Source organism: Fusarium solani, assembly GCF_023522795.1.
Source record: "Fusarium solani strain SB1 chromosome Unknown bctg00000003_1, whole genome shotgun sequence".
Taxonomy (NCBI): domain Eukaryota; kingdom Fungi; phylum Ascomycota; class Sordariomycetes; order Hypocreales; family Nectriaceae; genus Fusarium; species Fusarium solani.
Genome location: NW_027072154.1, coordinates 1423902 through 1449145, shown reverse-complemented (window position 1 = coordinate 1449145; position 25244 = coordinate 1423902). Strand labels below are relative to the sequence as shown.

Sequence of the window (25244 nt, the reverse complement as noted above, 5' to 3'; positions counted from 1 at the left end):
ATCCGTCATAAACTCATCCCAAAACGATCTATTCAAATATTCCCCCTAATTGGCTCTCGTATTCTTCGCTTCCTTTGCGTGCGTAGTAATTTCGCATTCGTCGCATTCAGAGCCGCTGGCCGCGCAACTCCACACCCTGCCACAGACATGAACCAACCAACATCTTCTAATCCGCCGTCAGCTTGCGAATAACCTCAGCCTTGGCGGCAGTTTGCTCGCTTTCAACCCGACAAGATGCGTGGCCTATGTAATGAGCAGTGTATATAGAATCATGGCGATGGAGAGGTGTAATCACAGATCAATACCAGATCATCAGCCCAATTCACAGATCAACCGTGACAGCTTGATTCAACCATCAAATCTACCAAAATGGCCGACAAAGAGTCTATATGGATGTACAACCCATCCTTTGCCCTCGCCATAATCGGTACTATCGTATACAGCATCATCTTTCTTGTCATCTCCTACCTCACCCTCATCAAGTACCGAGCTTGGTTCTTCATTGTCGTTGTCATCGGCTCTGCCATCGAGGTCGCCGCCTATATCCTCCGGTCATATTCAGCCAAGAACCAGTCCGAGCTAGTGAGTTATCCATCTGTCTCTCTTCTCTGCTAACATCTTAGGGCCCCTTTGTTAATACCCTCACCTTTACCGTGCTCGCCCCCGTCTTCATTGCAGCCGGCAACTACCTCCTCATCAGCCGTCTCATCCTTGCCGTACTTCCTCCATCGCGGCACCGAATTCTCAAGATCCCGGGTCGACGCCTCACACCCATCTTTGTCGCTTGCGATATCGTCGCCTTCCTCGTCCAGGGCAGCGGCTCTGGCATCGCAAGTTCCGACAACTGGCAGGGTCAGATGGAAAAGATTGGTCGAAACGTCCTCATCGGAGGTCTAGCATTCCAGCTCGTTGCCTTTTCCCTCTTCCTCTGCGTGTTTCGTCGGTTCCACGTCTTGGCGAATCGGATGGCCGTCGATGGTGCCCCTAACGGCTGGCAAAAGGTGGTGTTGGCAGTATATGTATCCAGTTCCCTGATCATGGTAAGTCGCCTGTACTTCTGGCAACATCCCTGACAACATACATTAACGATAAAGGTTCGCTGCATCTACCGGGTTTGCGAATTCGCCGAAGGTATGAACGGTTACGCGTTTCGAACCGAGTGGCTGTTCTGGGTGTTTGAAAGCTTGCCCATGATTGGTGCCATTGGTATCTTTTGCATCTATCACCCAAGCCGCTATCTTGGAAGGGATGGTGCTCGTCGCAAGGCTGTTGGCTCTCGGGACAGCGTTGAATTCGTTGAGAGACGGTGAGGGTGATCTGGTAGCGGTTCAAGTATGGCGACCTGATGGGAGTTTGAACTGCATCGATGGGATGCTTCTTCTAGGAAGACAATAGGGAGGAGGATTCTACGGGAGCTTGGTCTGTATCGGAGTGCCTACATAGAGTTAGCTTGACTTGAGTCAGAATAGACAACGATAGACTTGCCCTTCCACCAACGACAAGGTATCCGTCTCGGACAGAGTCGCTGTTCCCCTGCTCAAAAGGAAGGGCTCCCAGACTTCAGCGTCTTTATCAAACGAGTAGTTCAGACTCTTGACGAGCTTAACTGGCCACTCTGCATACTCTTGATATTGAGCGGGGAGTCGCCCCTGAATCTCTTCAATCCACACTTTCGACATGGCCCTTCTACAGTCATAACCATGTCTGCCTATTCCAGTCTTGCCGAACTCGTCGACTGCCTTCTTGCTCATGACAAAGTCGAGAACAAGAGTATGCATAATGACCAGTTGAGAAACATAATTCTGAGGGTCGACAAAGTGGGAAAAGTCGTTGCTAGTAAGCTCCCCTAATATATCATAAAAGAAGGACAGTTCACGATAACCTAAAAGTCAGCGAGATCTTGCGAAGGGTGGGATTCATACTTTCTGCCGGGTCTATAGCTGCCAGGCTCGCTATCTTCTCCATATGTGCGAGATAACGCAGCTCTGGGACACTCTTACAAAAGGGTGCAATTCTCCTCACGCTCGCGCAGAACTGGTTGGCAATGAGGGCATCGAGGTAATGTACGGTATCATCCCGCTGGGCAAGTACCTTTATCTTTTCGTAATAGCTGGATCTCGCAAACGTCTTGAAGATGGTCTGCTCCAGATCCCCCACCCCGTAGCCAACAAGCCAGCCTAAACAATGAGCTTACATTGACACGACCAAGGGGAAACTTACAGCCTCGGACCATGGTTAGAAAGTCGACCATGCCATCGGCCATGTAGGACGACTGAAAGGTCAGTACAAGCATGGCAGCGAATGCAGCTTCACCCCCCGATTTTGAGATGTTGGGCTGCGAGAGATGGCTGTTGAGCTCCCTAATTGCCGTGACTCGATGTTTTAAGGCAACTTTGTTGTAGTCAGTCGGCGTCAGAAGACCAAGATGCGATGCCCCAAGGCCAAGCATGGCGTGTAGCAGAAACTCGTACTACCTCCGCGTCAGTAGAGCTCTTGAGCTAAACCCTCAACGTACCTCGTGCGAAAGCTTGGAGGCCTGCTGCCACACTGTAAATCCATCTATAGGAAGAGGCGGGTACGCTTCGAACAGAAAGTGTCGAAAAAAGTTCATGTCGTTTGCATCATACATGGCCGGTGTTGTTCGCAACGGCCGGGCCACGCTGGATGATTGGCTTCGGTTCTGCTTGCCGAGATACTCGCAAGGCAAGCCTAGTCGCTGGCATGGGCCGCATTGGGGAGCTACTTCATCACATTTGACCTTGCGCTTCTTGCAGCAGACGCAACCTGCTCGAGACTTGGTATGTCCTTTTCTTGGGATTGGCTTTCGCTTGGTCAATGCCGTGGAAGCGCCAACGGCAGGGGACCCGACCGAGGATTCCGACATGACTTTGCTATGTATCTTTAAAATGGTGAGCCATAAAATGCTACGAGTTGAATCAAGATGTTGAAGTTAACGCCAAGTCAAGTTGGAGGTTGAAGGAAGAAGATCCATGTAAGCAGTTCTGGAATGGGACCAAGTTGCTCCGTGCCGTGCCTCCCAAACGAAATTAATCAGCCTCACTACCCATCACAACCTCAACCCATGACATATTAGAGAACAGCTTCATTTATCCATGGATATCATCTGCTATGGCCTCATAGATTGACAAGCATTCATTCATGGCTCATCTACTCTAAAAGTCGTTCTCATCTGCTCCCGCCACAATCACGTTGTTGACCTTCAACACCATGCGACATAATTGTGTCGCCAGCTGGAGCTGCTGCTTCTTGCCAATCAGCGGGTCAATGACAAACGCATCCTTCATGTCGTTGTTGCCTCGTCCCATGCAGTCAACTCCCAGCTTTCCACGGCCCTCGGCGCCAGCCTTGACCTGCTGACTCTTGACCTCGGCGAGAGTAGCAATAGGGTTGAGACCGCTGTTCTCGGCCAGTGTCATGGGGACAGTGTCAAGAGCCTCAGAAAAGGCGCGCATGGCATACTGCTCAAGTCCAGGGGTCTTGACAGCCTCGTCCTCGACAGCCAGAGAGCAGGCAATCTCGGCAGCACCACCACCGTACACAACTCGGTTATCGCGGACAAGGTTTCGCACCACGCAGAGGGCATCGTGCAGAGATCGCTTAGCCTCATCGATAATCTAGTTACTGTTAACATACCGCAAACTTCAGTCATGAATATCACATACCATCTTGTTGCTGCCGCGGACAAAGACAGTCACGGCACGGGTGTTGGCACACTCCTCAATAACCAGCATCTTCTCTCGTGTTGTGCCGAAGGACATCTCTCGCACAACACCGGCAGTGCCCAGCTTCTCCGCGGTAAGATCCTCGAATCGAGGAACTATTCGGCCATTGGTGGCAATGGCAATCAGCTCAATCTCAGGTCCACCCACCCATCGAACAGCGGGCAGCTCGTTCTGGAGGAGGAGATGGTTGGCCTCATCATCAAAGCCCCACTGGCAGATTGCCAGGTTGGCACCTGTATCCTTGATCTGCTGGATCATCTCGATAAACTTGTCCTTCTCGTAGTTTTGCAGCTTCTTGAACTCCTCGACGCTGGTGATGTCGAGGTGGTGCTTGGTCTTGGGCTTGGGGGGCTCAAAGGCGCAAGTAAGGATGGCAATCTTGGCGTCGTGCACTTCCGAAGGCATCTGGGGGTGAGAGAAGTCCTTGTCGATAATGACACCCTTGACGAGGAGAGTATCCTCGAGGGCACCTCCGACCTTGCCGTCCACCTTGATCAACTCGAAGTCGACGTCTTTTCGCTCGAGGTCGGCAACGGAGAGGACAGCGTCAACAGCGATGTTGGCAAACTGGTCGTGGGCCTTGGACACAATCTTGCTTCCCAGACTGGTTCGTGCAACCTTGACAAGGTTGGCCGTCTCCTCGCGCGAGAACTCGATCGTATCCGAGATCTTGTCAAGTTCAGCAACAGCGATATCGCAGGCCTGGTCGTAACCGTCGGCGATTCGGATGGGGTGGATGCCCTTGTCGATCAGGTCGGCGGCCTGCTCCAGAAGAGCACCAGCGAGGACAACGACACCGGTGGTACCGTCACCAATCTCATCATCCTGCGACTTGGACAGCTCAACTAATAGCTTGGCAACGTGGTTGGTAATCTCCATCTGTTGTAGAATGGTGGCACCATCATTCGTCACGGTAATGTCTCCGTCAGGCGAGATGAGGATCTTGTCGAGTCCACGAGGACCAAGAGAGGTCTTGATAATGTTTGCGACGGTGCGGGCGGCGAGGATGTGGGACTTGACGGCTTCGTTGCCAAACTGGCGCTTCTTCTTCCCCTGACTGCAAGACGTTAGGCGGGCGGTGTCGAGCGGGCTGACAGACATACTCTCTAACGACGATGAAGGGCCGACCCTGCTCATCCTTCATAACGGCCGCTATCACTGTCAGCTGGGAACCATGGCGAAAGGTGGTCTTGCGCAAGTACCGTTCGACACATCCAAATCTGTCCCTCGTTAGCTACCCCTCGCCCCTCGTGTCGTTTGGTGAAAATGTGCGGGACTCACTCAACGAATCCATCTTGACTGTGGGTTGTCCACCCGTGGGGAGCTGTATCGGCTATAAAAGAGACGATTACGGCGAAATCAAAAAGTCCCCCGGAATATGGTGACACCCTGGAGCTTCTGTCGCTTTCTTGAAGTGCCCGAATTTTTTGGAAGATTGGGGTTGCCTTGCGTTGCACACCGATCGGACGCGGGGGAAGAAAAGTCCGGTCCGATCAGGGGCTTGTCCAGGCTCTCACCCCGCCACGCCAGGCTTCGACGTTCGGTGTGACTTCATTCCACCCCACTACAGCTGTGCCCCGCCATTCGTCGGCATCATCTACGATACTGCAACTTTAACACCCCAACATTGCCCGTCGGAACTCTATTGTATTTCAAAGTTCCTAATTCTTGTTGACGTAAGTAGTCAACTCTTGAACCTTTCTTACTTCGAAAAACAACACAACAACAACACAACACACAACAACAACATCATCGCAACCACCGACAACAACACCCATCTGACTCGAACGACTCTACACAATGTCCCGTCATCGCATTGTCCACACGTTCAATGCGAACGACATCGTATCCGAATTCGACGGCGATGACTATGAAGAAGAAGAGGATGAACTCAGCCCTGAGGATCGTCGGGCCATGGACAATGGAACTGCCGAAGTCCGCAGAGCGCTTGGAACCGAAGCAAACAAGGTCACCAAGGCTCAGATTGAGGAAGCTCTGTGGCATTACTACTACGACGTTGACAAGTCAGTCACGTATCTGATGAAGACATTCATCGCCCCTGCCCCAAAGCCAGTCAAGAAAGCCCCAGAAGGTATGTCTGCGTCTTTTTACACTTCACAGCACCTCTTAAGGATTGGAGCAGACCACGGGCGTCTGTCAAATGGATACACCTTGGGCACCGACACTCCACGAGCCAACCCAGTCCCTTCTTGGTATTTCGACGACATGCCATGGTGCAATGTACCCCAAGACCGCCAGACCATCTTCATCGAGCCGGATCGTCCTCGAGGCGGGTTGCTAGGAGGTGCAGAAGAGCCTCCAAAAATGTCAAAGCTTCAGGCCCTAGCAGCTGCGAGGAAACGAAAGAATGAAGAGAAGAAGGAACACGAGAGAGTGACCAAGGGCATCAAGACGCTCTCTCTTGCCGATCAGAAAGAAAACAAGCCACCACGACGTCAGGCTCTCAAACCACCTACTATCACTCCAGTCGAAACGCCTGTGGAGCCTGAGCCTGTGCCTGTACCCCAGCCTGAGCCAGAACCCGCCAAAGAAGACTTTTACAAGAAGCTTCTCGCCGAAATGCCTATCATCCCTCCTCGGGCCCGCCCGTCTGCCTTTGCTCAGACACTCTGTGGATCTGCTCCGGCCAAACCCCAACAACCCGAATTCTTTCCAATGCCATACACACGCTCCCCCTTCTTCAACGCCAAAGCCTTCGCCGAGCCCAGTCCAGATCAGATTGTGCTTGCGGCTCAGGCGAAAGGTTCGAACTTTACAAGGACAAAGTAATGGGCTAATCTAATTCCATTCAGCGGGGAAGAAGCCAGTCAAGGCTCCAGCTGCGAAGAAATCTCAAAAAGAGAAGGACGTTTCTGGGGTTGAAAAGGATGTTGCCGAGCTTAAAATTGTTGAGGCGGCACCACCCAAAAGTAAGGGGCTTGATGTACTCAAAGAGTTTGAAAATAGTGTCAACAAGAGGAGCATCAGTTTTGTCGTTGTTGGTAAGCTTCACTCTACATACCTACATGAGCTCTCCTAACGATTCAGGCCACGTCGACGCTGGAAAGAGCACACTGATGGGCCGGCTATTACTGGAACTCAAGTTTGTCGAAAAGCACACCATTGATCGGTATCGAAAGCAAGCCGAAAAGTCTGGCAAGCAGTCTTTTGCTCTTGCATGGGTCATGGACCAGAGAAGCGAGGAGCGAGAACGCGGCGTGACCATCGACATCGCTACGAACCACTTTGAGACGGAAAAGACAAACTTTACCATTCTCGACGCCCCAGGACACCGAGACTTTGTACCCAACATGATTGCTGGAGCCAGTCAAGCAGACTTTGCCATCTTGGTCATTGACGCAAACACTGGAGCTTATGAGAGGGGTTTGAAGGGACAGACACGAGAGCATGTGTTGCTTCTGCGGAGTCTGGGTGTTCAACGACTCGTCATTGCTATCAATAAGTTGGATATGGTTGGATGGTCACAGGAACGATTTGATGAGATCACACAGCAAGTCAGTGGCTTCTTGACTGGCCTCGGCTTCCAGAACAAGAACGTCACATTTGTTCCAATTTCTGGTCTCAACGGCGACAACCTCGTCCGTCGAACGGAAGACACAGCTGCATCTTGGTACACTGGGCCTACCTTGATTGATGCCCTCGAAGATTCGGAGCCCTCAACAACACGAGCTCTCAAGAAGCCTTTCCGAATGTCCATCTCTGAGGTGTTTCGATCTCAGCTGGGCACGACAACGATTGCTGGGCGCATCGACTCAGGCTCCATCCAAGTGGGCGATGCTCTTCTGGTTCAACCAAGCGGAGAGGAAGCATACATCAAGTCCATCATGGTGGACTCGGACATGCAAGACTGGGCGGTTGCCGGGCAAAGCGTCAGCATCGCCCTGACAAACATCGACCCCATCCACATTCGAGTCGGTGACATGCTCTGCCATACAGCAGACCCCATCAACTGCAGCGACACATTTACCATGAAGGCCATGGCATTTGATCATCTCATGCCCATGCCTGTGGACCTCCACCGGGGGCGACTACATTCAGCCGGCCAGATTGTGTCAATCACAGCAACTCTCGACAAGGCGAGTGGAGCAATCATCAAGAAGAAGCCCAGAGTTGTTCAGCCAGGTGGTGTTGCACGAGTTGTCATCAAGCTGGCAGCAAAGGTTCCTCTGGAGCCAGGACAGAGAGTTGTGATACGGAGTGGTGGCGAGACGGTTGCGGCTGGACTATTAGAGTGATCCCGGTAGTTGAATCAAAGTTTGTCAATGTTCCATGCAATTCCTCAGTGTCGCACGTAAAGGCAGCAAGCAAATAATGCACGAACGTTGACGTAAGGTTATAAATACATCTCAGTGCCAATACCAGCCCCTATCTCCTATCACTCCAACTCCTGGACTCTGGTGTAAATGAGGGGTAGTGATACAGTTGATGGAAATTGTTCTGGACTATCTATCTGCTCGTTCACATTCAACTTTATCACAATGGAGGCAAGACGAGTGTTTAAGGATGCTAAAAATAAATTAAAGAAACGTGCTCATGTATAACTAATCGTACAGAGATCCATTATTACGTCGACCCTTAGTCGAGGAAGCCCTTCTTGCCATCACCATCAGCATCCTTGAGGGGGTTCAATCGGTCAATCAGCGAAGGCTTGCGAGCAGTGGTGGTGGTGCCAGCGCTGGAGGTGTTATGCATATCGACACCAGAGTCAGGTCGAGCCTAGGCATGTTAGTTTCATCATGTCAAGGTAGTCAGGGCACTTACGTGAGACTTGTTCATAGGGTCGTTGCTGAGAGCACCAGTCTTGGTCTGGCTGTAGTCGGTGCCAGCGGTGGTAGAGCCGAAACCAGTGCCAGCACCAATTCCTGTGGTGCCAGCGCCGACACCGGTGGAGGTGCCAGTGGTCTTGGGGTGAGAAGCGAGGCCACCAGTAGCAGCTCCAGCGGTAGCTCCTCCGGCAGTGGCAGCTCCAAGACCACGGCTCTTGCGAGACTTGCCAAGACCACGAGACTCCTCATCGCTGGAGCTGGAAGAGCTGGAGCTGGAGCCACGGCGGTCCTTGTGGCCAAGACCATGGCGGCTCTTGCGTGTAGCGGCGGCGCCAGCGGCGCCAACAGCAGCACCACCAAGGACGCCCTCAGTGGTACGGCTCATTCCATGACCCTCCCGGCCAGAGTGAAGACCGGATCCCTCAGCGGTCTGACCAAGGCCAGCTCCCTCTCGGCCGTGAGTAAGATTCTCTCCGTAGTTGTCACCGCGGCCGTGCAAGTGCATGCTCTTGTCGGCATCGAGCTGCTCCCTCTGCAGCTCCTTCCTGTAAGGCTTGGGGCAACCCTCAAACTCGGTCAACTTCTGAGCTGCCTTCTCAGCAAGTCCACCTCGTTCAGTGGTGAACTCGTCCAAAGTCTTGGTAGGGAGGACGGAAGTTCCATGGTGCACGGCGGCAGCATGGTGAGTCTCATGAATAGGAATAGTGGTGTGGACGACATGAGGCTGAATGGTCTCCTTCTGGATGACAGGTTGAACATGTTCGTGAACATGGTGATGGATACGCTCGCCAGTTACAACAGGAGCAGTGGTGGAAGAGTGGGTGGTGCTGTGAGTCTCGCTGGTGTCTCTGAACTTGGCAGCCTCTCGGTCGAGAGTGGCACGGGTCTCTTGCTCGTTTCCATGGTGGAAAGTCTTGTGCTCGACGGGAATGAGGTTGTGGTGGTGTTGCTCAGGACTGGAAATGTTAATTCATGAGGATGTACTCATACAAGGTACAACTTACAGAGTCTCCTTGTGAGCGATGGGCTGAATAGTTGTGTGGTGGTGCTCCTGGTGAACCTCCTTATCGAGAGCAGTAGTCACGTTCTCATGTCGGTGAGGGCGGACATGCTCCTCGGTGACATGAGGCCGGACATCCTCATCGACAGTGGTCTTGTGCTTTCCATCGTTGGAGAGGAAGCTAGAGACGGCTTGCTTTGCCTTTTCCATTTTGATTTTGTGTAAGTTGAGTGGTTGTGTTGGTGGTGATTGTGATAGTTGTGATGGTGATGGTGATGATGATGAGATGCAGCAATGGCAGAGACACAGTCATGATTATATAGCTGTCAGTATACCTCCGAAGCATACGCCTCTTCATCATGTCTAGCATCATGGACGTCATATCTAGAGGTTCAACCAACGGCGGCTGGAAACGTCTTGTTGGAGTGTGGAGACGAAACCATGGAGAGCTCAAGCCGTCCATGTCATCCCGCGATCGTCATTCGATGAAGGCTTAAACCCCTTAGGCCCGATACACATGTCAACGTGCTTTGTCGATATCATTGTGATCATTGCAGCTGAACGAGACACACGATGGCAGGCATCGACGTCATGGTCCCTGGAATGAGGACCATGAGCTCCGAGGAAGCAACGAGTATGTCTCACCAGCCCGGCTCGGCGGGTCAAGCTTCAATCAGCCTCAATCGACGACAGGGACCGGGCTTGAAAATCATCTGCAACCGGAAGGGAGCCGCGAATAGCATCGCCCGTAAAGGGACAGGACGGCCAAGCAAACAGGAAATGATGCTCCAGTTGGACCAGAGGCTGAGACTAGTTGGGACTGTGTGTTGTTTAGGCATGCGTTAGCGCCAGGTGGCTCTAGTGAGAGCGTCATCGAGCAGCGGGATACGCAAAGTTCCGTCCTGATCCCCGTCGTCGATCCTGGCCGTGGTCTGAGAATCGTGAAGAATGTCATCGGCGGTGAAATCGAGTCGATCGGGTCGTGGCATCAGATATGTCTTGATCACGGGATCGAAGAATGAAGACGGGAAGGTGCATCCGGAGGAAGGAGTCATCGTGAGGCATCAAGACAAGACACGTCGACACTCCTCTCCCTCGCATCATCAATCGTTCAATTTCCATGGCAGGGCGTCTCAGAAGCATCAAGAAACGGGCATCTCGTCTCTTTCATAGAGACCATGCACCGAATCTGTCAGAGGGAGCAATTCCTCCAAACAATGACAGCAGCGCGGATGCCTCTGTGAAGCCTCGCCATCGGAAATCATTGAGTCTTTTGAGCAGAAAATCCAAGTCTGATCAGACGGAACCACCTCCACGCGATGACTTCCTAGCTCATCCAGCCGTCCACCCTCTGGCTGCTGATCCAGCTCCACGGACTCCCAGGCTGGAAAGGCCGAACCCCGGTTTGGACTTTGCACCACCTGTCGAGAACCGATCTCATCACAGCTCCAAGGCTAGCGATGCTTCATCCCGTCTAGCTATGCAGCAGACCGATCGAGAGAGGAGGCTTAGTCACTCGGCAGACCCAGAAGATCTCCATGACCGACTATCGCGGCCAGCAATAACTCAAGAGACGGATCCTCCTACTACAAAGCACTTGCTCCAGGATTCCGACATGACCCAAGAAGCGCAGTACGAGCTTGTAAACGACCAGGTTCTTGCAGCCACCAACGGCGAGGCAGGTTTCCGTCTGCAAAACACGGTCGACATTGATCATACAGTCCACCCACGAACCCCGGTCGTCCACGAACAGATCAAGCCTCATGTTCACACCATTTACGAGCCAAAGCGTACACGCTCCATCCATCACCACGAGCACAGGACATATATCCAACCAATCGCTGACCCGGATCCCACGATCCTGCCTGAGCAGCACTGGCTCCAGACTGAGACCGGCGAAATGTACAGGATCCCAGATGAACTTGGAAGGAAGCTGATGTAAAACGGTGGCGTTTCAGTTAGATACAAGCAGGCGAGTGGCATTTACAATGGAGATAGTCTACAATACAAGCTTCTTGGCTTTAACATTAACGGTTTCCTGTCATGCTCTAGGGTAACGCCCAACTACCGCCTGGGCACTCACTATCTTGTAAATGCTACGGTGGCCTATCAGAAATGACAGCTCATGCACGGCATGCTGCAGGGGATTCCTAGCATCTCGCACAAACGGCAACACCTGACAAATATATTAATCAATTGGCTGGGTCTTGAAGCTGACACCTGGCAATATTAAGGACGTCGAGATCCTCCTGGTTTGGTCTGCTTGTCCAAAAGGACACTTTCGGTAGGTAGGCTCCGAGCCCCACCGCTCTGGAATATTCTACTAGGTGGTTGAAGAGGACACTTTGCGATAGAATTGACGCCTTCTAAGGGGCGGAATTGGGCATCACATTGCCTCAATTGTCAGACCAGCGCCTAATCAAGGCAATGCTTACATGAGTCACAATCACCACGTACGCGATAGAAGACGATAGAATGCCTAGTAACTTTGTTGCAACTGTTTGAAGCTCTCAGTGGTGGCGTTTTGCGCGGTGACCAACCCCTGCCTCTGGAATAAAGCCGCCGGAGGTGTGTGTCAGGGGTCACAGCCTTGCCCAGCAGACACTGTCCCCGGCTTTCACAAGAAGTCGCTCACAGCCAATGGCTCCGCGTCTCGGTACATGAAATGGCGGCAATGCACAGTGCACAACCCCCCCGGCGTCTCCACAGCCCGTGGACAGGACCCCTGTCACGTGGGGCCGCGGATGATGTGAAATCTGGCCTCTTGTGCAATCTGGACACCTTAACTTTTTTGGGGCACCAGAGTTCATAAGTTGTCGGCTTTCCCACTCAATCCCGCTTCTTTCCAACACCATCACCAAGATACCCTTTCACCTCCATACCAAGTGATCGCAGGGCTGTCTGTCGACTTGAGCCTTTGCTTTGCATTCCGGTTCATACTTGTTCTTTCCTTTTCCCACCCCGTCTTGGTTGCGACGACAAGCAGCTACACAGAGCATCATGGCTCGCTCAAGGAGCTCAATGGCCCTTGGCCTGGGACTCCTTTGTTGGATCGCCCTCCTCTTCTCTCCTCTGGCCTTTGTACAGACTGCTCAGGCTGACGAGATTGACAACTACGGAACCGTTATTGGCATTGTACGTTGCTCTGGCTAACTCTCTGCGACCCCGCTAACCAGTCAGGATCTGGGAACCACATACAGCTGTGTCGGTGTGATGCAGAAGGGCAAGGTCGAGATTCTCGTCAACGATCAGGGTAACCGAATCACTCCCTCATACGTCGCCTTTACCGAGGACGAGCGTCTCGTCGGTGACGCCGCCAAGAACCAGGCCGCCGCTAACCCCACCAACACCATCTACGACATCAAGTATGTTCCTCGACCCAGTTACAATCCAAACAGCTGCTAACTGTTTAGGCGCCTTATTGGCCGCAAGTTCGACGAGAAGGAGCTCCAGAACGATCTCAAGCACTTCCCCTACAAGGTTATCAACAAGGATGGCCGACCCGTCGTTCAGGTCCAGGTCGATGGTGCCAAGAAGCAGTTCACTCCCGAGGAGATTTCTGCCATGGTCCTTGGCAAGATGAAGGAGACCGCCGAGGGCTACCTGGGCAAGAAGGTCACCCACGCCGTCGTCACTGTTCCCGCCTACTTCAACGTGAGTATTTTCACTCTGATGCCCAGTAACAAGCTAACAGCTCCCAGGACAACCAGCGACAGGCCACCAAGGACGCCGGTATCATTGCCGGTCTTAACGTCCTCCGAATCGTCAACGAGCCCACTGCCGCCGCCATCGCCTACGGTCTGGACAAGACTGACGGCGAGCGCCAGATCATTGTCTACGATCTTGGTGGTGGTACCTTCGATGTCTCTCTCCTGTCCATCGACGACGGCATCTTCGAGGTTCTGGCCACCGCTGGTGACACCCATCTTGGTGGTGAGGATTTCGACCAGCGTGTCATCAACTACTTCGCCAAGAGCTACAACAAGAAGAACAACGTCGACATCACCAAGGACCTCAAGGCCATGGGCAAGCTCAAGCGTGAGGCCGAGAAGGCCAAGCGTACCCTTTCTTCTCAGCTCAGCACTCGCATTGAGATCGAGGCCTTCTTCGAGGGCAACGACTTCTCCGAGACCCTGACCCGCGCCAAGTTCGAGGAGCTCAACATTGACCTCTTCAAGAAGACCATGAAGCCTGTTGAGCAGGTTCTCAAGGACGCCAAGCTCAAGAAGACCGACGTTGATGACATCGTCCTCGTTGGTGGTTCTACCCGTATCCCCAAGGTTCAGCAGCTCATCGAGGAGTACTTTGGTGGCAAGAAGGCCTCCAAGGGTATCAACCCCGATGAGGCTGTCGCTTTCGGTGCCGCTGTCCAGGCTGGTGTTCTTTCCGGTGAGGAGGGTACTTCCGGTGTCGTCCTCATGGACGTCAACCCCCTGACCCTCGGTATTGAGACCACCGGCGGAGTCATGACCAAGCTGATTCCCCGCAACACTGCTATCCCCACCCGCAAGAGCCAGATCTTCTCTACTGCCGCTGATAACCAGCCCGTCGTCCTGATCCAGGTCTACGAGGGTGAGCGATCTCTTACCAAGGATAACAACATCCTCGGCAAGTTCGAGCTTACCGGCATCCCTCCCGCTCCCCGTGGCGTTCCCCAGATCGAGGTTTCTTTCGAGCTCGACGCCAACGGTATCCTCAAGGTCTCTGCCCACGATAAGGGCACTGGCAAGCAGGAGTCCATCACCATCACCAACGACAAGGGCCGTCTGACCCAGGAGGAGATTGAGCGCATGGTCGCCGAGGCTGAGAAGTACGCCGAGGAGGACAAGGCCACCCGTGAGCGCATCGAGGCCCGAAACGGCCTTGAGAACTACGCCTTCTCTCTCAAGAACCAGCTCGCCGATGAGGAGGGTCTTGGTGGCAAGATTGACGAGGAGGACAAGGAGACTGTAAGTGACCCTGCCAATGATACAAGACCACACGCTAACTTGCCCAGATCCTCGACGCTGTCAAGGAGACTACCGAGTGGCTCGAGGAGCACGGCGCTGACGCCACCGCCGAGGACTTTGAGGAGCAGAAGGAGAAGCTGTCCAACGTCGCCTACCCCATCACCTCCAAGATGTACCAGGGTGCTGGTGGTGAGCAGCAGGAGGACTCTTCCTTCCACGATGAGCTTTAAATGCATAGACAGGTTAGGGAAAAGAACGTAATTGCTCATTTTGATTGCTCATTTCGGTGTTTGGGTGGTGATGGGTGCGCAGGAAGTAAAGTAGATAGCGCAATGCCTTGATTTGACCACACCACACCTTTGACCTGTTGCCGTGAGTTCTGTGTTGTGATGTCCCGTGTGTCGTTTCGTGTGAAAGACCCTGTCTGTAAGTCGAAGGCCTGAGTGCCAAGCCCTGTGCCCCTGATATTTCGACCAGTCAATAACTCTGTATCGAGTTTACAATACAACATGCCTGACAGTCGGTGCGGCCCATTGACTACCCATAGACTAGGTACCCAGTTAGTTGTCGACCAGTCTATCGGACATGTGGAGTCGGTAGTTCCTATGCTGCCGCTCCTAGTTAATATGCCGACGAGTTGTCAACATGCCCAATCCCTATGCCAAGTCAACACAAGTTGGTGTTGGCGTTTGTTCCCATGCTCTCAATATTAGAGAGGTCCATCCGTTTATGGCATATTGCTGCCGCCCAGGCCTTTCCCCCGTTTGGGAGTTAGAGGTTCACTGACAGATGGTGACGGCCGGCAACTGGCCGCCAGTGCTGGTACGGCCCTGCAACACCGAGAAACTCATGATGCGTTGCAGCTGCCACCAGCTGGCAGAATTCAGGCGCTGCATTATATCTTGCTCGCCTTTCTCTCTCCTCTTCTTCTCCTCTTCTTCTCTCCTCATCTCTTGTGCTTAGTAGAATCGTGCTCGGCACAATCAATCCTTTGCACTTTCATCTTCACTCTGCGCTTTCATCGCACAACCTCGCCACACACACAAGCCCCCTTCACTCACTCACCATGACTGCTCCGGGTTCCGACTTTCTCGACTCCCTGAGCCACCTGTTCAGCGAGGCTGGATCTGGAGGCCGTGACGGGAAGATCGAGTTTGCGCATCTCCGTGCCACTCTCATCAAGTTCGTCTCCGCCTGCAGCCGCATGACTGCTGCCAAAGCGCGTGCGAGCCACAACCTCAGGTTCATCGATGGCAGCGAGCCACAGACCCTCTTGGCCCTGCCCCCAGGCAAGCTCCGCATCGACGACAAGATGCGCGCCGAGCTCGAAGCCACCACCACCGGAGACGAGTTTATCGAGATCCTCCGCGACCTGATCACCAAGCAGGTTTCTCCCCGCCGAAGCCCCCGAGGCCGCAAGAACACTAGCCCAGTGCAAACCCCTCCCGGAAGCCCCAAGGGCAAGGTCCAGCAGCGTGCCGAGGCCGCCCAGAAGAACAAGAAGACGGTTCGAATCAAGTTGCGACGCAGCGGAGAGCGACCGGGCACTGATGAAAAGGCACAGAAGACTCAGACTCAGACCCAGACCAAGCAGACCGAAACTGCCAAAGAATCGCGCCCCGCCATCGGCCAGGAAGCCCTCGCTCGGCTCGTCCCTAAGCTTGCTCAGCTCTCTTCCAAGCCTGCTGAGCTCGTTCCCAAGCCTGCTCCTGCCCACAACCTGCCGGGTCCTATGGATCTCGATGCCAACGATGATGACGACTCCAGCGAGGGGTTTGCTTCGAGCGAGAGTTCCGACACCTCTACCTCCGAGGACCAGTCCATCACCTACTCCGACAACGGAGACGCCCAAATGGGGGATGCCGTTATCCCCAAGGTTGAAGAGGCCGCGAATGCATGGACCGCTCAGCGCCGACCTCACATCAGCGAGGTGACTGCCGCCGCTGCCCAGTGTAACGCAGGAGAATGGGAGTCGTTCAAGCCCCAGTTGCTCGACATGCTGGCCCGAATCGAAGCGGACCCTACCGAAGAAGAAATCGAAGCCGCCCTGAAGCGCCTCGAACAGGCCGTTATCAAGACCAAGGCAGAGCGCCAGTTCATCCCCGACCGAACCTGGCAGAAGTACCACACCAAGCTCGTCAAGGATGCCAAGAAGGGCTGGTTCGAGAAGAACTGGGACGACAGAATCTGGAGAATCGGCAAGATCTGCTACCTCAAGGAAGAAGAGGCCGTCATGGTTGACCGCAACTGGGACCGCCTCCGCGCTGCCGCCAAGATGTGCGCCATCCTCACCGACATGACCGCGCCTCCCCAGGAGCCCAACAAGAGCGCCTCTATCGACAAGTGGCTGGCCGAGAAGCTCGACAGCATCACCTTCCTCAAGAAGGCCCTCGACTGCCGGGAGCATTACTCGGCCATCTGCGGGTTTTGAGGGATTGAGAAAAGTGATTGGACTGGAAGACGAAGTCGATAGAACGAGGTTCAAAAAGGTGAATGGAAGCCATGACGATGGGACTCACGATGTGACTCAGGACAGTGGGACTCGGGATAATGGGACACTTGCTTTGAGGAAATGAAGACGTGTGTAGATACCCTGTACAATTAACATTATGAATCATTTTGAAACTTTTCATGAAGTTGATGCCATGTGAGGTTATGGGTGGGCGTTGACTTCCATCGTGGTGGAGGAGTTGTGCTCACGTGACCTCGCGTGCTGACTTTGCGACGCGAAGGGCAGTCGCGTCAGCCCATGACGACATTGACTACTCTTTGTTTGATAAGCCATCTCGACATTGGACATTGATCTTTCGACGAGTCCCCAATAATTGTTTTGTATTCCATTCGTTGAAATGCCTCCAAAGCGCTCTGCTGAGGCAGTTCGCCGAAGCTCCCGACGCACCTCCAACAAAAGCCAGTACTTTGAGGCCAGCGAGACGGAAGAGAGCGATCCGCCCCCGAAGAAGAGACGCGGAAGACCTCCCAAGAAGCAGGCCAAGAGGGAACCATCAGAGGATGTCTATGAAGAGGAGCCAGTGCAGGAGCCCGAAGAGGAGAATGACGATGACGACGACGAAGATGCTCCCCCAAAAGTCACCATCATTCCGCTCGAGAAGTTGAGGGATACGGATGGAGTGGACTATGAGGATTTCAAGGTACACAAGAATACACTGCTATTCTTGCGCGACTTGAAGGCAAACAACAAAAGGCCGTGGTTGAAGTGTGAGTGCACCATACTACTCAGATCAAACACATGGCTGACTTGCATAGCGCACGATGGAGAGTACAGACGGGCGCTGAAGGACTGGAACTCCTTTGTTGAGCGTACATCAGAATCCATCATTGATGCTGACGAGACTATTCCCGAACTGCCGGTTAAGGACCTCACATTTCGCATCCATAGGGATATCCGCTTCAGCAAGGATCCAACACCTTACAAGGTATGAAGGCTCCGACTCTTTGTGATCTAAGCTTACAGACCACAGCCTCACTTCTCCGCCGCATGGTCTCGCACCGGCCGCAAGGGCCCATACGCCTGCTACTACATCCACTGCGAGCCGAAAAAGTCCTTCATCGGCGGTGGCCTGTGGTGTCCTGACGCTGGGCAGATTCAGAAGCTCCGCGCCAGTATCGACGAGCGGCCGAACCGATGGCGTCGGGTTCTCAACGATCAAGATTTGAAGCGGGTTTTCCTGCCCAAGGCTGCGTCAAAGAGTGACCCAGAGTCTGCGTTGCTGGCGTTTGCCGAAAAGAACAAGTCGAATGCGCTCAAGACGAAACCGAAAGGCTTTGTCGCCGAGCACCGTGATATTGAACTATTGAAGCTGAGGAACTTTACTATTGGGACGCAGATTGATGATGATATCTTCTTTGCCGACGACGCACAGGAGAAGATTAGCGATATTATCCGTCCAATGGTTGGATACGTGAGTTGTTCTATCTGATAGAAGCCAGCAGCTAACACCGTCAGATTACCTTTTTGAATAGCATCGTCATGCCGGATCCAGGTGCCGACGATGATAGCGACGACGATGGCGATGATGATGGTGATGACGACGGTGAAGACAATGGCAGCGATGGCAGCGACAGTGAATGATATTCTGGTTGTGCAACTTGGCTATTTTATTAAGCCTATCTAATTGACATTTCTATAGTCTAGCACATATCGAACAAGGCCACGCTGGGATCGTGGTCGCTAACCTCGCCCGCCGTATCCTGCCAAGTGTTGATGTGCAGATGCTCATACTTAACGCCGTGGCGCAGTTCCTTGCTGATAAACATGTGGTCAAGCGCCTGGCAGTTGGAGTCAAAGAGATATGTGTATCGCTCAGTCTCAGGGATCTTGGCAGCATCGTCAAGATCAACGAGGCCAGATTGCTTGACAAAGGTTCGGATTGGCGCAACCTGGGCGAACTCGTTAAAGTCACCAGCAGCAATGATATGCGCCTTGCGGTCCTTCTCGAGGATCTGGGCAATGAAGTCCTGCAAATGTTAGCCAAATCCAAAGCATGGACACATCAACTTACAGCAGTGACTTGGGCTTGCTGTGTGCGCTTCTCGACGCCCTTGTTGACAGGAGTACGGGGGTCACCATGGATCGAAGTCGAACCACCCTTGCTGCCAAAGTGCACGTTGACGGTGAAGAAGGGCTTCTGTGTTCCCTTGACAGGCTTCCACATGGCAACAAGGGGCTTACGGCTGTCGTCCCAAGCAGCGTTGGCGGGATCAATGCGGCCAGGGTTGTACTTGAGGGTAGGGCCGTCGAGCACCTCGTTGGCAGCATCGGAAGCTCCGGCGTTGGGCTTGACAAGCTCGACAACGTCCGGTCGGTACAAGAATGCTGTGCGAATGTTGCCACCAGGTTGACCACCGTCCTTGTTGTTCACGGGATCGACCTCAGTCCAGGCGTACTCAATACCGCTGGCTGCCTCAATACCATCGGCAAGGGCCGCCAGTGTCAAGTTGGCAGAAACAACACCATCATTAGTGGCACCTGAGTTGTCCTGAACCTCCTGCAGGAAGATCAAGTCGGGAGTGCGCAACTTGGTGACGATCTGCTCAATAACGAGAGGCAGGTGAGTTGACTGAGGGTTAAGGTTCTCAGTGTTGTAGTCGGCGACAGAGATGCCCTTGCAAGAGCCCTTGCTAGTGAAGCTAACGGCAGGGTGCTCGGCGTCAGAGCGCTTCTGGGGCTTGGTGGCAGTCAGAGGAAGAATGCGATAGAAGCCAAAGGCGTAGGTGACAACACCGGTGATTTCTCCGATATAGTCGCCGAGCTTGGTGTCGTCGGCATTCTTGGAACCATCCAGGGGCGAGCCAATGGTGATGGCCTCGGGGTTAGCATCTACATGGTCAGTTCTATATCCATTTTTATAGTTGTCATCTCACATACCACGGTCAAGCATGGTCAAACCACCATGGCGGTTCAAGCCAGAAACCTTCCAGTCGCCCCTAACCCAGAAATCACCATAGTTGTTTGGTCGGCTGATGGCATAGGCGCCACGAACGGTGACAAGCTCACCCGAGAGGCTCTCCCAAAAGTCCAGACCGTAGGTGTTGGGCTGCAGCTTGGGGTTCACCTCGGAAATGCGGCTCTCAGCATTGGGCACACCAAAGATATCACCATCATCCAGCTTGGAAAAGTGCTTCCGCGGAGGCTGAGGCGTGTCCTTGCCAATGACCTTGGGCTTGAACTCATTGTCGGACGACTTAACGACAATGTTTCGAGGAGAGGTGATTTCTGTGAGGTAGATGTAGTCATTGTTGGACCTGGCTTCCATGTTAGTGACACTCCTTCGCTTGCAGCGCATTAGTCTTACCTGTACTCCTCAACGAGGCCATCGAGAGTCACAATGTCTCCGACGGCAACCTTGCTAACAGCCGTCCTGCCAAAGACGTACAAGCCCTCGGATGTGACAGAGCTGCGGTCAGGCTTGGTGGATCGCAGGTAGAAGCCCGAGCTACCAACAGCCGTGACGAGACCCTCAACGTCGGTGACATTCTTCCCATTGTACGACGAAAGGTACTGGTTGCCATTGATCTCAGCAATGGTCAAGGCGGCGGCCAATGGCCCGAAAAGGGAAGTGAGAAGGTACTGGAGCTTCATGGTTCGGGTTCACAGCTGCGGTGCCGCTGAGTCGACATGATGGTTATCTGCTGGGCGACGTAGGTAGGTATTTGTACGACGCGCTGCAATCATGATGACGGGCCCTGCCGAGAATCAGTGCAACGGCAAAACATCCCAAACCGTCACCGAGCGCCGAGCGCAAAGAGTCTATCCCCATCATCAACCTTCTTCCCAGGGACCTCGGACCCGCCTTATCGCGTCCTATCGATCTGCGGTGCCCTGGCACGTTTCCCCATGCACAGCCTCCCATGGGCCAGTCAGCGTCCAGACGGACAAGGGCGCCTTGCCCGTTTTCGCAGGTCGTCCTGTATCTCATGGAATCGGGATCTTTTGATGTCTTGGTCGGGCGACCATGATAAAAGATGCAACCTGACTAACCTCCATTGGTCGAGTCATTGGTGGCATTTTGCCCTCGTGCGCGGTTACCTCAGGAGTGAGCTTCGCAAACAGAAGGAGCAGCCCGGAGCTATAGCTAGCTGCAAGTCTTGGCACTCAACATGGCTTCATCATTCGTGCAATCCTGGATGAAAGGGGTTTCCCCCAGCCAATGGCATGTGATGATTGGCACTGGCGGACATAGGCGGTATGCTATCTGCTTGGACCAGTCAACAGCTTTCCAAGCAGCTCAGAGAACATCTATAACTAGCCCGGCACCCGCCGTCCTCCTTCTATCTTGCATGGCACAGGGCGAGGGCAATCTTTGGCGAGCAACCTCACCTCTATCACCCGTTTCGCTGTATGTCAAATGGGAGGAGTGAGTAGCCTGCGAGGCATAGCAGGGACCAAAGATTGGGACATGTCCCGTCTTGATGCCTCGATTCAGGAGAAATTAACTCCGCTCAATAGTGCGCTATCCAATCGCTGACTCGACCGACGCTTGTTGCTCTTCAGAGCGGCGCGATAGGAAGATGAAAATTCCACCTCCCAGAGTCAACCACTCTAGATCCCCAAACTTGGCGCATCCAGTACCCATTTGTACCCAAAAGGATGGACACCTCTAAAGAAGACGCCGATTCCAACTCCAACTCAAACAAAACTCCTAGGAATAGCCAATCTGAGTTGTGCCTCGGCTCTGGTGTCTGGATCCAGCTGATTCGTGAGCTGATTCGTGATTGCTGATGGTTCGCTTATCCGGTAGCGGTTCAGCATGACGCTGTAGTCTATGTTGTCGTTCTATTCGAAAAGGATTCAGCCGGTGCTTGGACCAGCTATCGCCTTCCTGTCGGCCTTGTCCTTGCCCTTGGCGTCAGGATTGTCGAGGTCGCGGTACAGGTTGTGTTCGTAAATGTAGCTGATGACTTCGTCGGGAATTCTATCTTGGTCAGAATTGTCGACCATTTCATGAATCATGACTTACAGGTAATCAATGCTCATATCGCGCTTAAGGAGCAGTCGGACCTTGGTGCTGCTAATATCGTTTGTAACAACCTGCTCATGTTAGCGGGGCGACAGTCACACAAGAGCACAACATACCTGGCGGATGATATGGATATTGTGCTCCCACTGCTTGAGGTTTGCCAGGGCCGAGTCAATTTCAGTACCGGAACGCTCAAGAGCAAAGACACCGTAGTTGCCAAGGATATGGTCGAGATCGCGCTCGCCCCAGACGCCTGGAGTTGACATGGTCTGGATCAGGTCCAGGCCTGCCAGGAGGACGATTCGCGCACGCTTTCGACTTCCATCGCTGCATTCAATGCCACCCATGACCTCGTTGATCTCGTAATCGAAATGGTCGAGCACTCGGGCAGTAGGGATATAAGTCGGACTCTCGGCTTCCCATGGGTCTACCATCAACCACTTGGACGAGTTCTCAGTAGCGAGCCTACACATTTCGATACGGTGGTGTGCTGGGGCCAGTCCTTTCTTGACGTATGCATCGGACACTGTCGACGTCAGCACAAGTAGCTATGGGTGTGCTGTGTAACTTACCAGGACTCAGAACTCCTGCGACAACCTCGAATCCTGCTAGAGTTAGTAATCCGAAAGCAACCTGAAACCAGAATATCTGAATAACACACCCTCATTCCGAGCATGGTCTCTAGCCATGGGGAACATTCTCAAGTGCACTGCAAACAATTAGTCCATGGTCCGATTTCCAGGTCAGGAACTCGTACGAAAAGTAATTGGCGAGACTACAACTGTCAGCTAAATGCGCATCGGAGACAATCGGGGGTCATACATGAGCCACATGCGACAAGGACCAACGGTTGTGCGCGAGGATCGCACATGCGCTGAAGTCGATGCGCAGGGAAAACATATCCCTCGGGGGTATGCTCCTTGACGAAAGAATAGTCGCTGGTCATCTTGGCGGTCTGTGATGCTGTGGCCCGAGTTTGCGAATCGTGCAGGAGGGGTTCGCGGCCGGCGCCGATAGTTGGCAGCGGACTTGAGCGAGGGACGGTAGGGTCGGTTCAAGCCAATCCCTCCTTGTGAGGACCAAGAAAATCCAAATAGTTGCGCCTATCAAGCCGCTGGGCTGGCGAGTTGTGTCGAGACCGCAAGGCTGGCGTTGCGTCGAGATGGCGAATGGTTGACAACCAGATAGACGGGTGGCCAAGTACCAGGTACGTGAGTATCGAACCCGGAAGAGTGGTTCCAAGACGAGTTGAGTTGTCGCTTAGCGCGCAATATAAGCTGCCGGGCTTGGGTGGCGAGTAAGATACAATATCAGGTTGTGAGGGGATTTCGCTGAGCTTGGTCAAGAGCGTGAGCAAAAGAGAGATGTAAGAGTAAAGAACAAAGTTGGGAAGAAGGTTTGTTTCCGGACTTCTAGGAGAATCAATCGCCCTGGATCCAGGCAGGCAGGATGGTGGGTGGGTGGGCGCCCGTGGACGCCCAGAGCCTTATTAAGAAACAGTGGGGCGGACTATCCAGTGAAGGTACGGAACCGAAGGTACCTTCCAGCCTGTGGTAGGCCAGTTTCAGGCCGCTAAGGCGACATCGCCCCCAGTCTCGAGGTCTTGATCCTGCCATTCTCCATCCACATCCACACGCACCAACACGCGAAAGTCGAGGCCTTTCATGCACCAAACGCACGCCATCAGCCGCCATCTTCACTGCAGGAAAGAGGCTTTCGACTGCCAGTTTGGTACCTGTCACTACCTCTCCTGGCTGCCTACCCACTGTCAGCCCCTACGTAATGGGCTCCATGTCGACCAAAAACATGCCCAAAAGAGCACCTTGTCCTGGTCGGCGACGTAGTGATTCCTGGTCAATTCGGCGCAACTCTCAACACTCAACCGAAACCCTCACGTTGACTCCCACGTTGACTCCTGGTGGCGGGGAATGACGACGGCGATCTAAGCCCCTCCACCGAACCCGGGTCGAGGGAACGCAACAACGCAACCCCAGGTCTTGAGCTCACCCCAGCGCCTTACCACTGGCTAGTTCGTGTCGTTAGCGAACGACGGCTTTCAATGGCTTTGCAACTCTAGCCAGAGGTGCGTGATCAGCTCCTGGCAGCTCGGTGAGACATGCTTCAGTGCGGCGCCTACGGCCAATGTACCGATATCTCGACTGGGGTCACCTGCCCGAGTGGCTCTGCGGACAATAACACACAACCCGCGGCACACCAACGGCAACCACCCACGTCTTCTAGCCAGGGCCAAGGCCGTCAACCTCTTGGCTGCTTCAGAGCTGCGGCCAGAGAGAATGGATCGCTTCAGCCTGTGTTGATCTGGCTCGGGTGGATCTCGGACAGCTCTTGGTCACCAGAGCACCCAAACCGGATAGAATGGCTCAGGCTCATGGCACGGCTTGGTCAGCGAGCCAACGACTGTCCGCACCAACTTCGGGCAATCGGTAATTGCATCTTGGCTCCGCGGGAAACCCGTTTCCTACTCTAGGCACAAAATGCGGGGGCGATATTCCAGGCTATCTTGGATCCATGGATGCATTACACAAATCATTTACGCCAACAGGGAGCCGAGTTGCCTGCGTTCTTTTCTACCTAATTGTGCAGCATAACAACGCCAACAGACAGCGATAAATCTCGCAATAGCACAGCAAACCCTTTCTCGAGCTTCACTTGTCCCCACGCAATCCTTGATCCCCACGAGCAGCCCCAACCTTCTCCACCCTTCTAACGGTTTGTTACCAACTCGTGACGAAAAAATGCATCGTATCCAACGCAGGCAATGTGGTCTTTGTTCCGGGGAATCATATCATGATCACCTAAGGAAGCCAATGCCTTACGTACAGGCTGGTGCATTGTTCCAAAAAGGGGAATTTTGAAGAATGGGAATCCACCAGGAGGCCGCCTAATCACGAGTTTCAGGCACAAAGCCCACCGGGCTCCCGCAGAACCCTGAGTTGATCTATCTCTGACAGTTCCGCCATAGTTTCAGTCCGTCATCCAACCGGGAGGTTCACGGTTACAGAACAGCCCAGACAATTCGCTCCTATTCCCTGTGAAAGTTTCATTCAGCCTATTTGACACGGTTCAAGACTGAGAGACGAGTCTCGGACCAAGCGAACCAATTGATTCTCAACTAGGGCTACAACGGAGGTCCACCCGGCGAAATGTCGTCTTTCGCTATTCTGTCACGATATGCTACTGGGGGTTCCGCCAAGGTGACCGGTGAGAAGTACGGGTCTGGCCAGAAACCGCAATTCTTGCCGCCGACAACGGACCCAGCTTGC

At 53.5% G+C, this 25244-nt stretch overlaps 11 protein-coding genes across 11 annotated transcripts; 6 read left to right on the top strand and 5 right to left on the bottom strand.

Moving 5' to 3' along the window:
• Positions 1-369: 369 nt before the first annotated feature.
• Positions 370-1310, top strand: MRS44_006027 (uncharacterized protein; the record flags this gene model as incomplete). The annotated part of the gene is made up of 3 exons (XM_046280569.1): positions 370-582; positions 624-1040; positions 1095-1310. 3 exons carry the CDS (start codon positions 370-372, stop codon positions 1308-1310), a joined length of 846 nt encoding a protein of 281 aa, XP_046140394.1.
• A 150-nt stretch (positions 1311-1460) lies between these two features.
• On the bottom strand, positions 1461-2884 carry MRS44_006026 (uncharacterized protein; the record flags this gene model as incomplete). The annotated part of the gene is made up of 4 exons (XM_065621607.1): positions 1461-1833; positions 1883-2177; positions 2221-2470; positions 2516-2884. The coding sequence occupies 4 exons, from the start codon at positions 2882-2884 to the stop codon at positions 1461-1463; spliced, it is 1287 nt and encodes a 428-aa protein (XP_065477679.1).
• Positions 2885-3173: 289 nt separating this feature from the next.
• On the bottom strand, positions 3174-4887 carry MRS44_006025 (uncharacterized protein; the record flags this gene model as incomplete). The annotated part of the gene is made up of 3 exons (XM_046278146.2): positions 3174-3635; positions 3684-4800; positions 4847-4887. The coding sequence occupies 3 exons, from the start codon at positions 4885-4887 to the stop codon at positions 3174-3176; spliced, it is 1620 nt and encodes a 539-aa protein (XP_046140396.2).
• A 656-nt stretch (positions 4888-5543) lies between these two features.
• MRS44_006024 (uncharacterized protein) lies at positions 5544-7999 on the top strand (the record flags this gene model as incomplete). The annotated part of the gene is made up of 4 exons (XM_046274698.2): positions 5544-5835; positions 5887-6507; positions 6557-6745; positions 6792-7999. 4 exons carry the CDS (start codon positions 5544-5546, stop codon positions 7997-7999), a joined length of 2310 nt encoding a protein of 769 aa, XP_046140397.2.
• Positions 8000-8339: 340 nt separating this feature from the next.
• On the bottom strand, positions 8340-9740 carry MRS44_006023 (uncharacterized protein; the record flags this gene model as incomplete). Its single annotated transcript, XM_046283793.2, has 3 exons — positions 8340-8480; positions 8526-9486; positions 9535-9740. The coding sequence occupies 3 exons, from the start codon at positions 9738-9740 to the stop codon at positions 8340-8342; spliced, it is 1308 nt and encodes a 435-aa protein (XP_046140398.1).
• Positions 9741-9889: 149 nt separating this feature from the next.
• Positions 9890-11472, top strand: MRS44_006022 (uncharacterized protein; the record flags this gene model as incomplete). Its single annotated transcript, XM_046269266.2, has 4 exons — positions 9890-10007; positions 10111-10321; positions 10366-10490; positions 10727-11472. 4 exons carry the CDS (start codon positions 9890-9892, stop codon positions 11470-11472), a joined length of 1200 nt encoding a protein of 399 aa, XP_046140399.2.
• A 1058-nt stretch (positions 11473-12530) lies between these two features.
• On the top strand, positions 12531-14709 carry MRS44_006021 (uncharacterized protein; the record flags this gene model as incomplete). The annotated part of the gene is made up of 5 exons (XM_046279290.2): positions 12531-12665; positions 12711-12895; positions 12944-13184; positions 13232-14479; positions 14527-14709. The coding sequence occupies 5 exons, from the start codon at positions 12531-12533 to the stop codon at positions 14707-14709; spliced, it is 1992 nt and encodes a 663-aa protein (XP_046140400.1).
• An 836-nt stretch (positions 14710-15545) lies between these two features.
• On the top strand, positions 15546-16910 carry MRS44_006020 (uncharacterized protein; the record flags this gene model as incomplete). Its single annotated transcript, XM_046280570.2, has 1 exon — positions 15546-16910. The coding sequence occupies one exon, from the start codon at positions 15546-15548 to the stop codon at positions 16908-16910; it is 1365 nt and encodes a 454-aa protein (XP_046140401.2).
• Positions 16911-17328: 418 nt separating this feature from the next.
• MRS44_006019 (uncharacterized protein) lies at positions 17329-18572 on the top strand (the record flags this gene model as incomplete). The annotated part of the gene is made up of 4 exons (XM_046269282.2): positions 17329-17698; positions 17747-17916; positions 17962-18402; positions 18447-18572. 4 exons carry the CDS (start codon positions 17329-17331, stop codon positions 18570-18572), a joined length of 1107 nt encoding a protein of 368 aa, XP_046140402.2.
• A 59-nt stretch (positions 18573-18631) lies between these two features.
• On the bottom strand, positions 18632-20582 carry MRS44_006018 (uncharacterized protein; the record flags this gene model as incomplete). The annotated part of the gene is made up of 4 exons (XM_065621606.1): positions 18632-18958; positions 19003-19820; positions 19869-20245; positions 20296-20582. The coding sequence occupies 4 exons, from the start codon at positions 20580-20582 to the stop codon at positions 18632-18634; spliced, it is 1809 nt and encodes a 602-aa protein (XP_065477678.1).
• Positions 20583-21791: 1209 nt separating this feature from the next.
• On the bottom strand, positions 21792-22906 carry MRS44_006017 (uncharacterized protein; the record flags this gene model as incomplete). Its single annotated transcript, XM_065621605.1, has 6 exons — positions 21792-21915; positions 21961-22031; positions 22077-22486; positions 22533-22565; positions 22622-22669; positions 22783-22906. The coding sequence occupies 6 exons, from the start codon at positions 22904-22906 to the stop codon at positions 21792-21794; spliced, it is 810 nt and encodes a 269-aa protein (XP_065477677.1).
• Positions 22907-25244: the final 2338 nt, after the last annotated feature.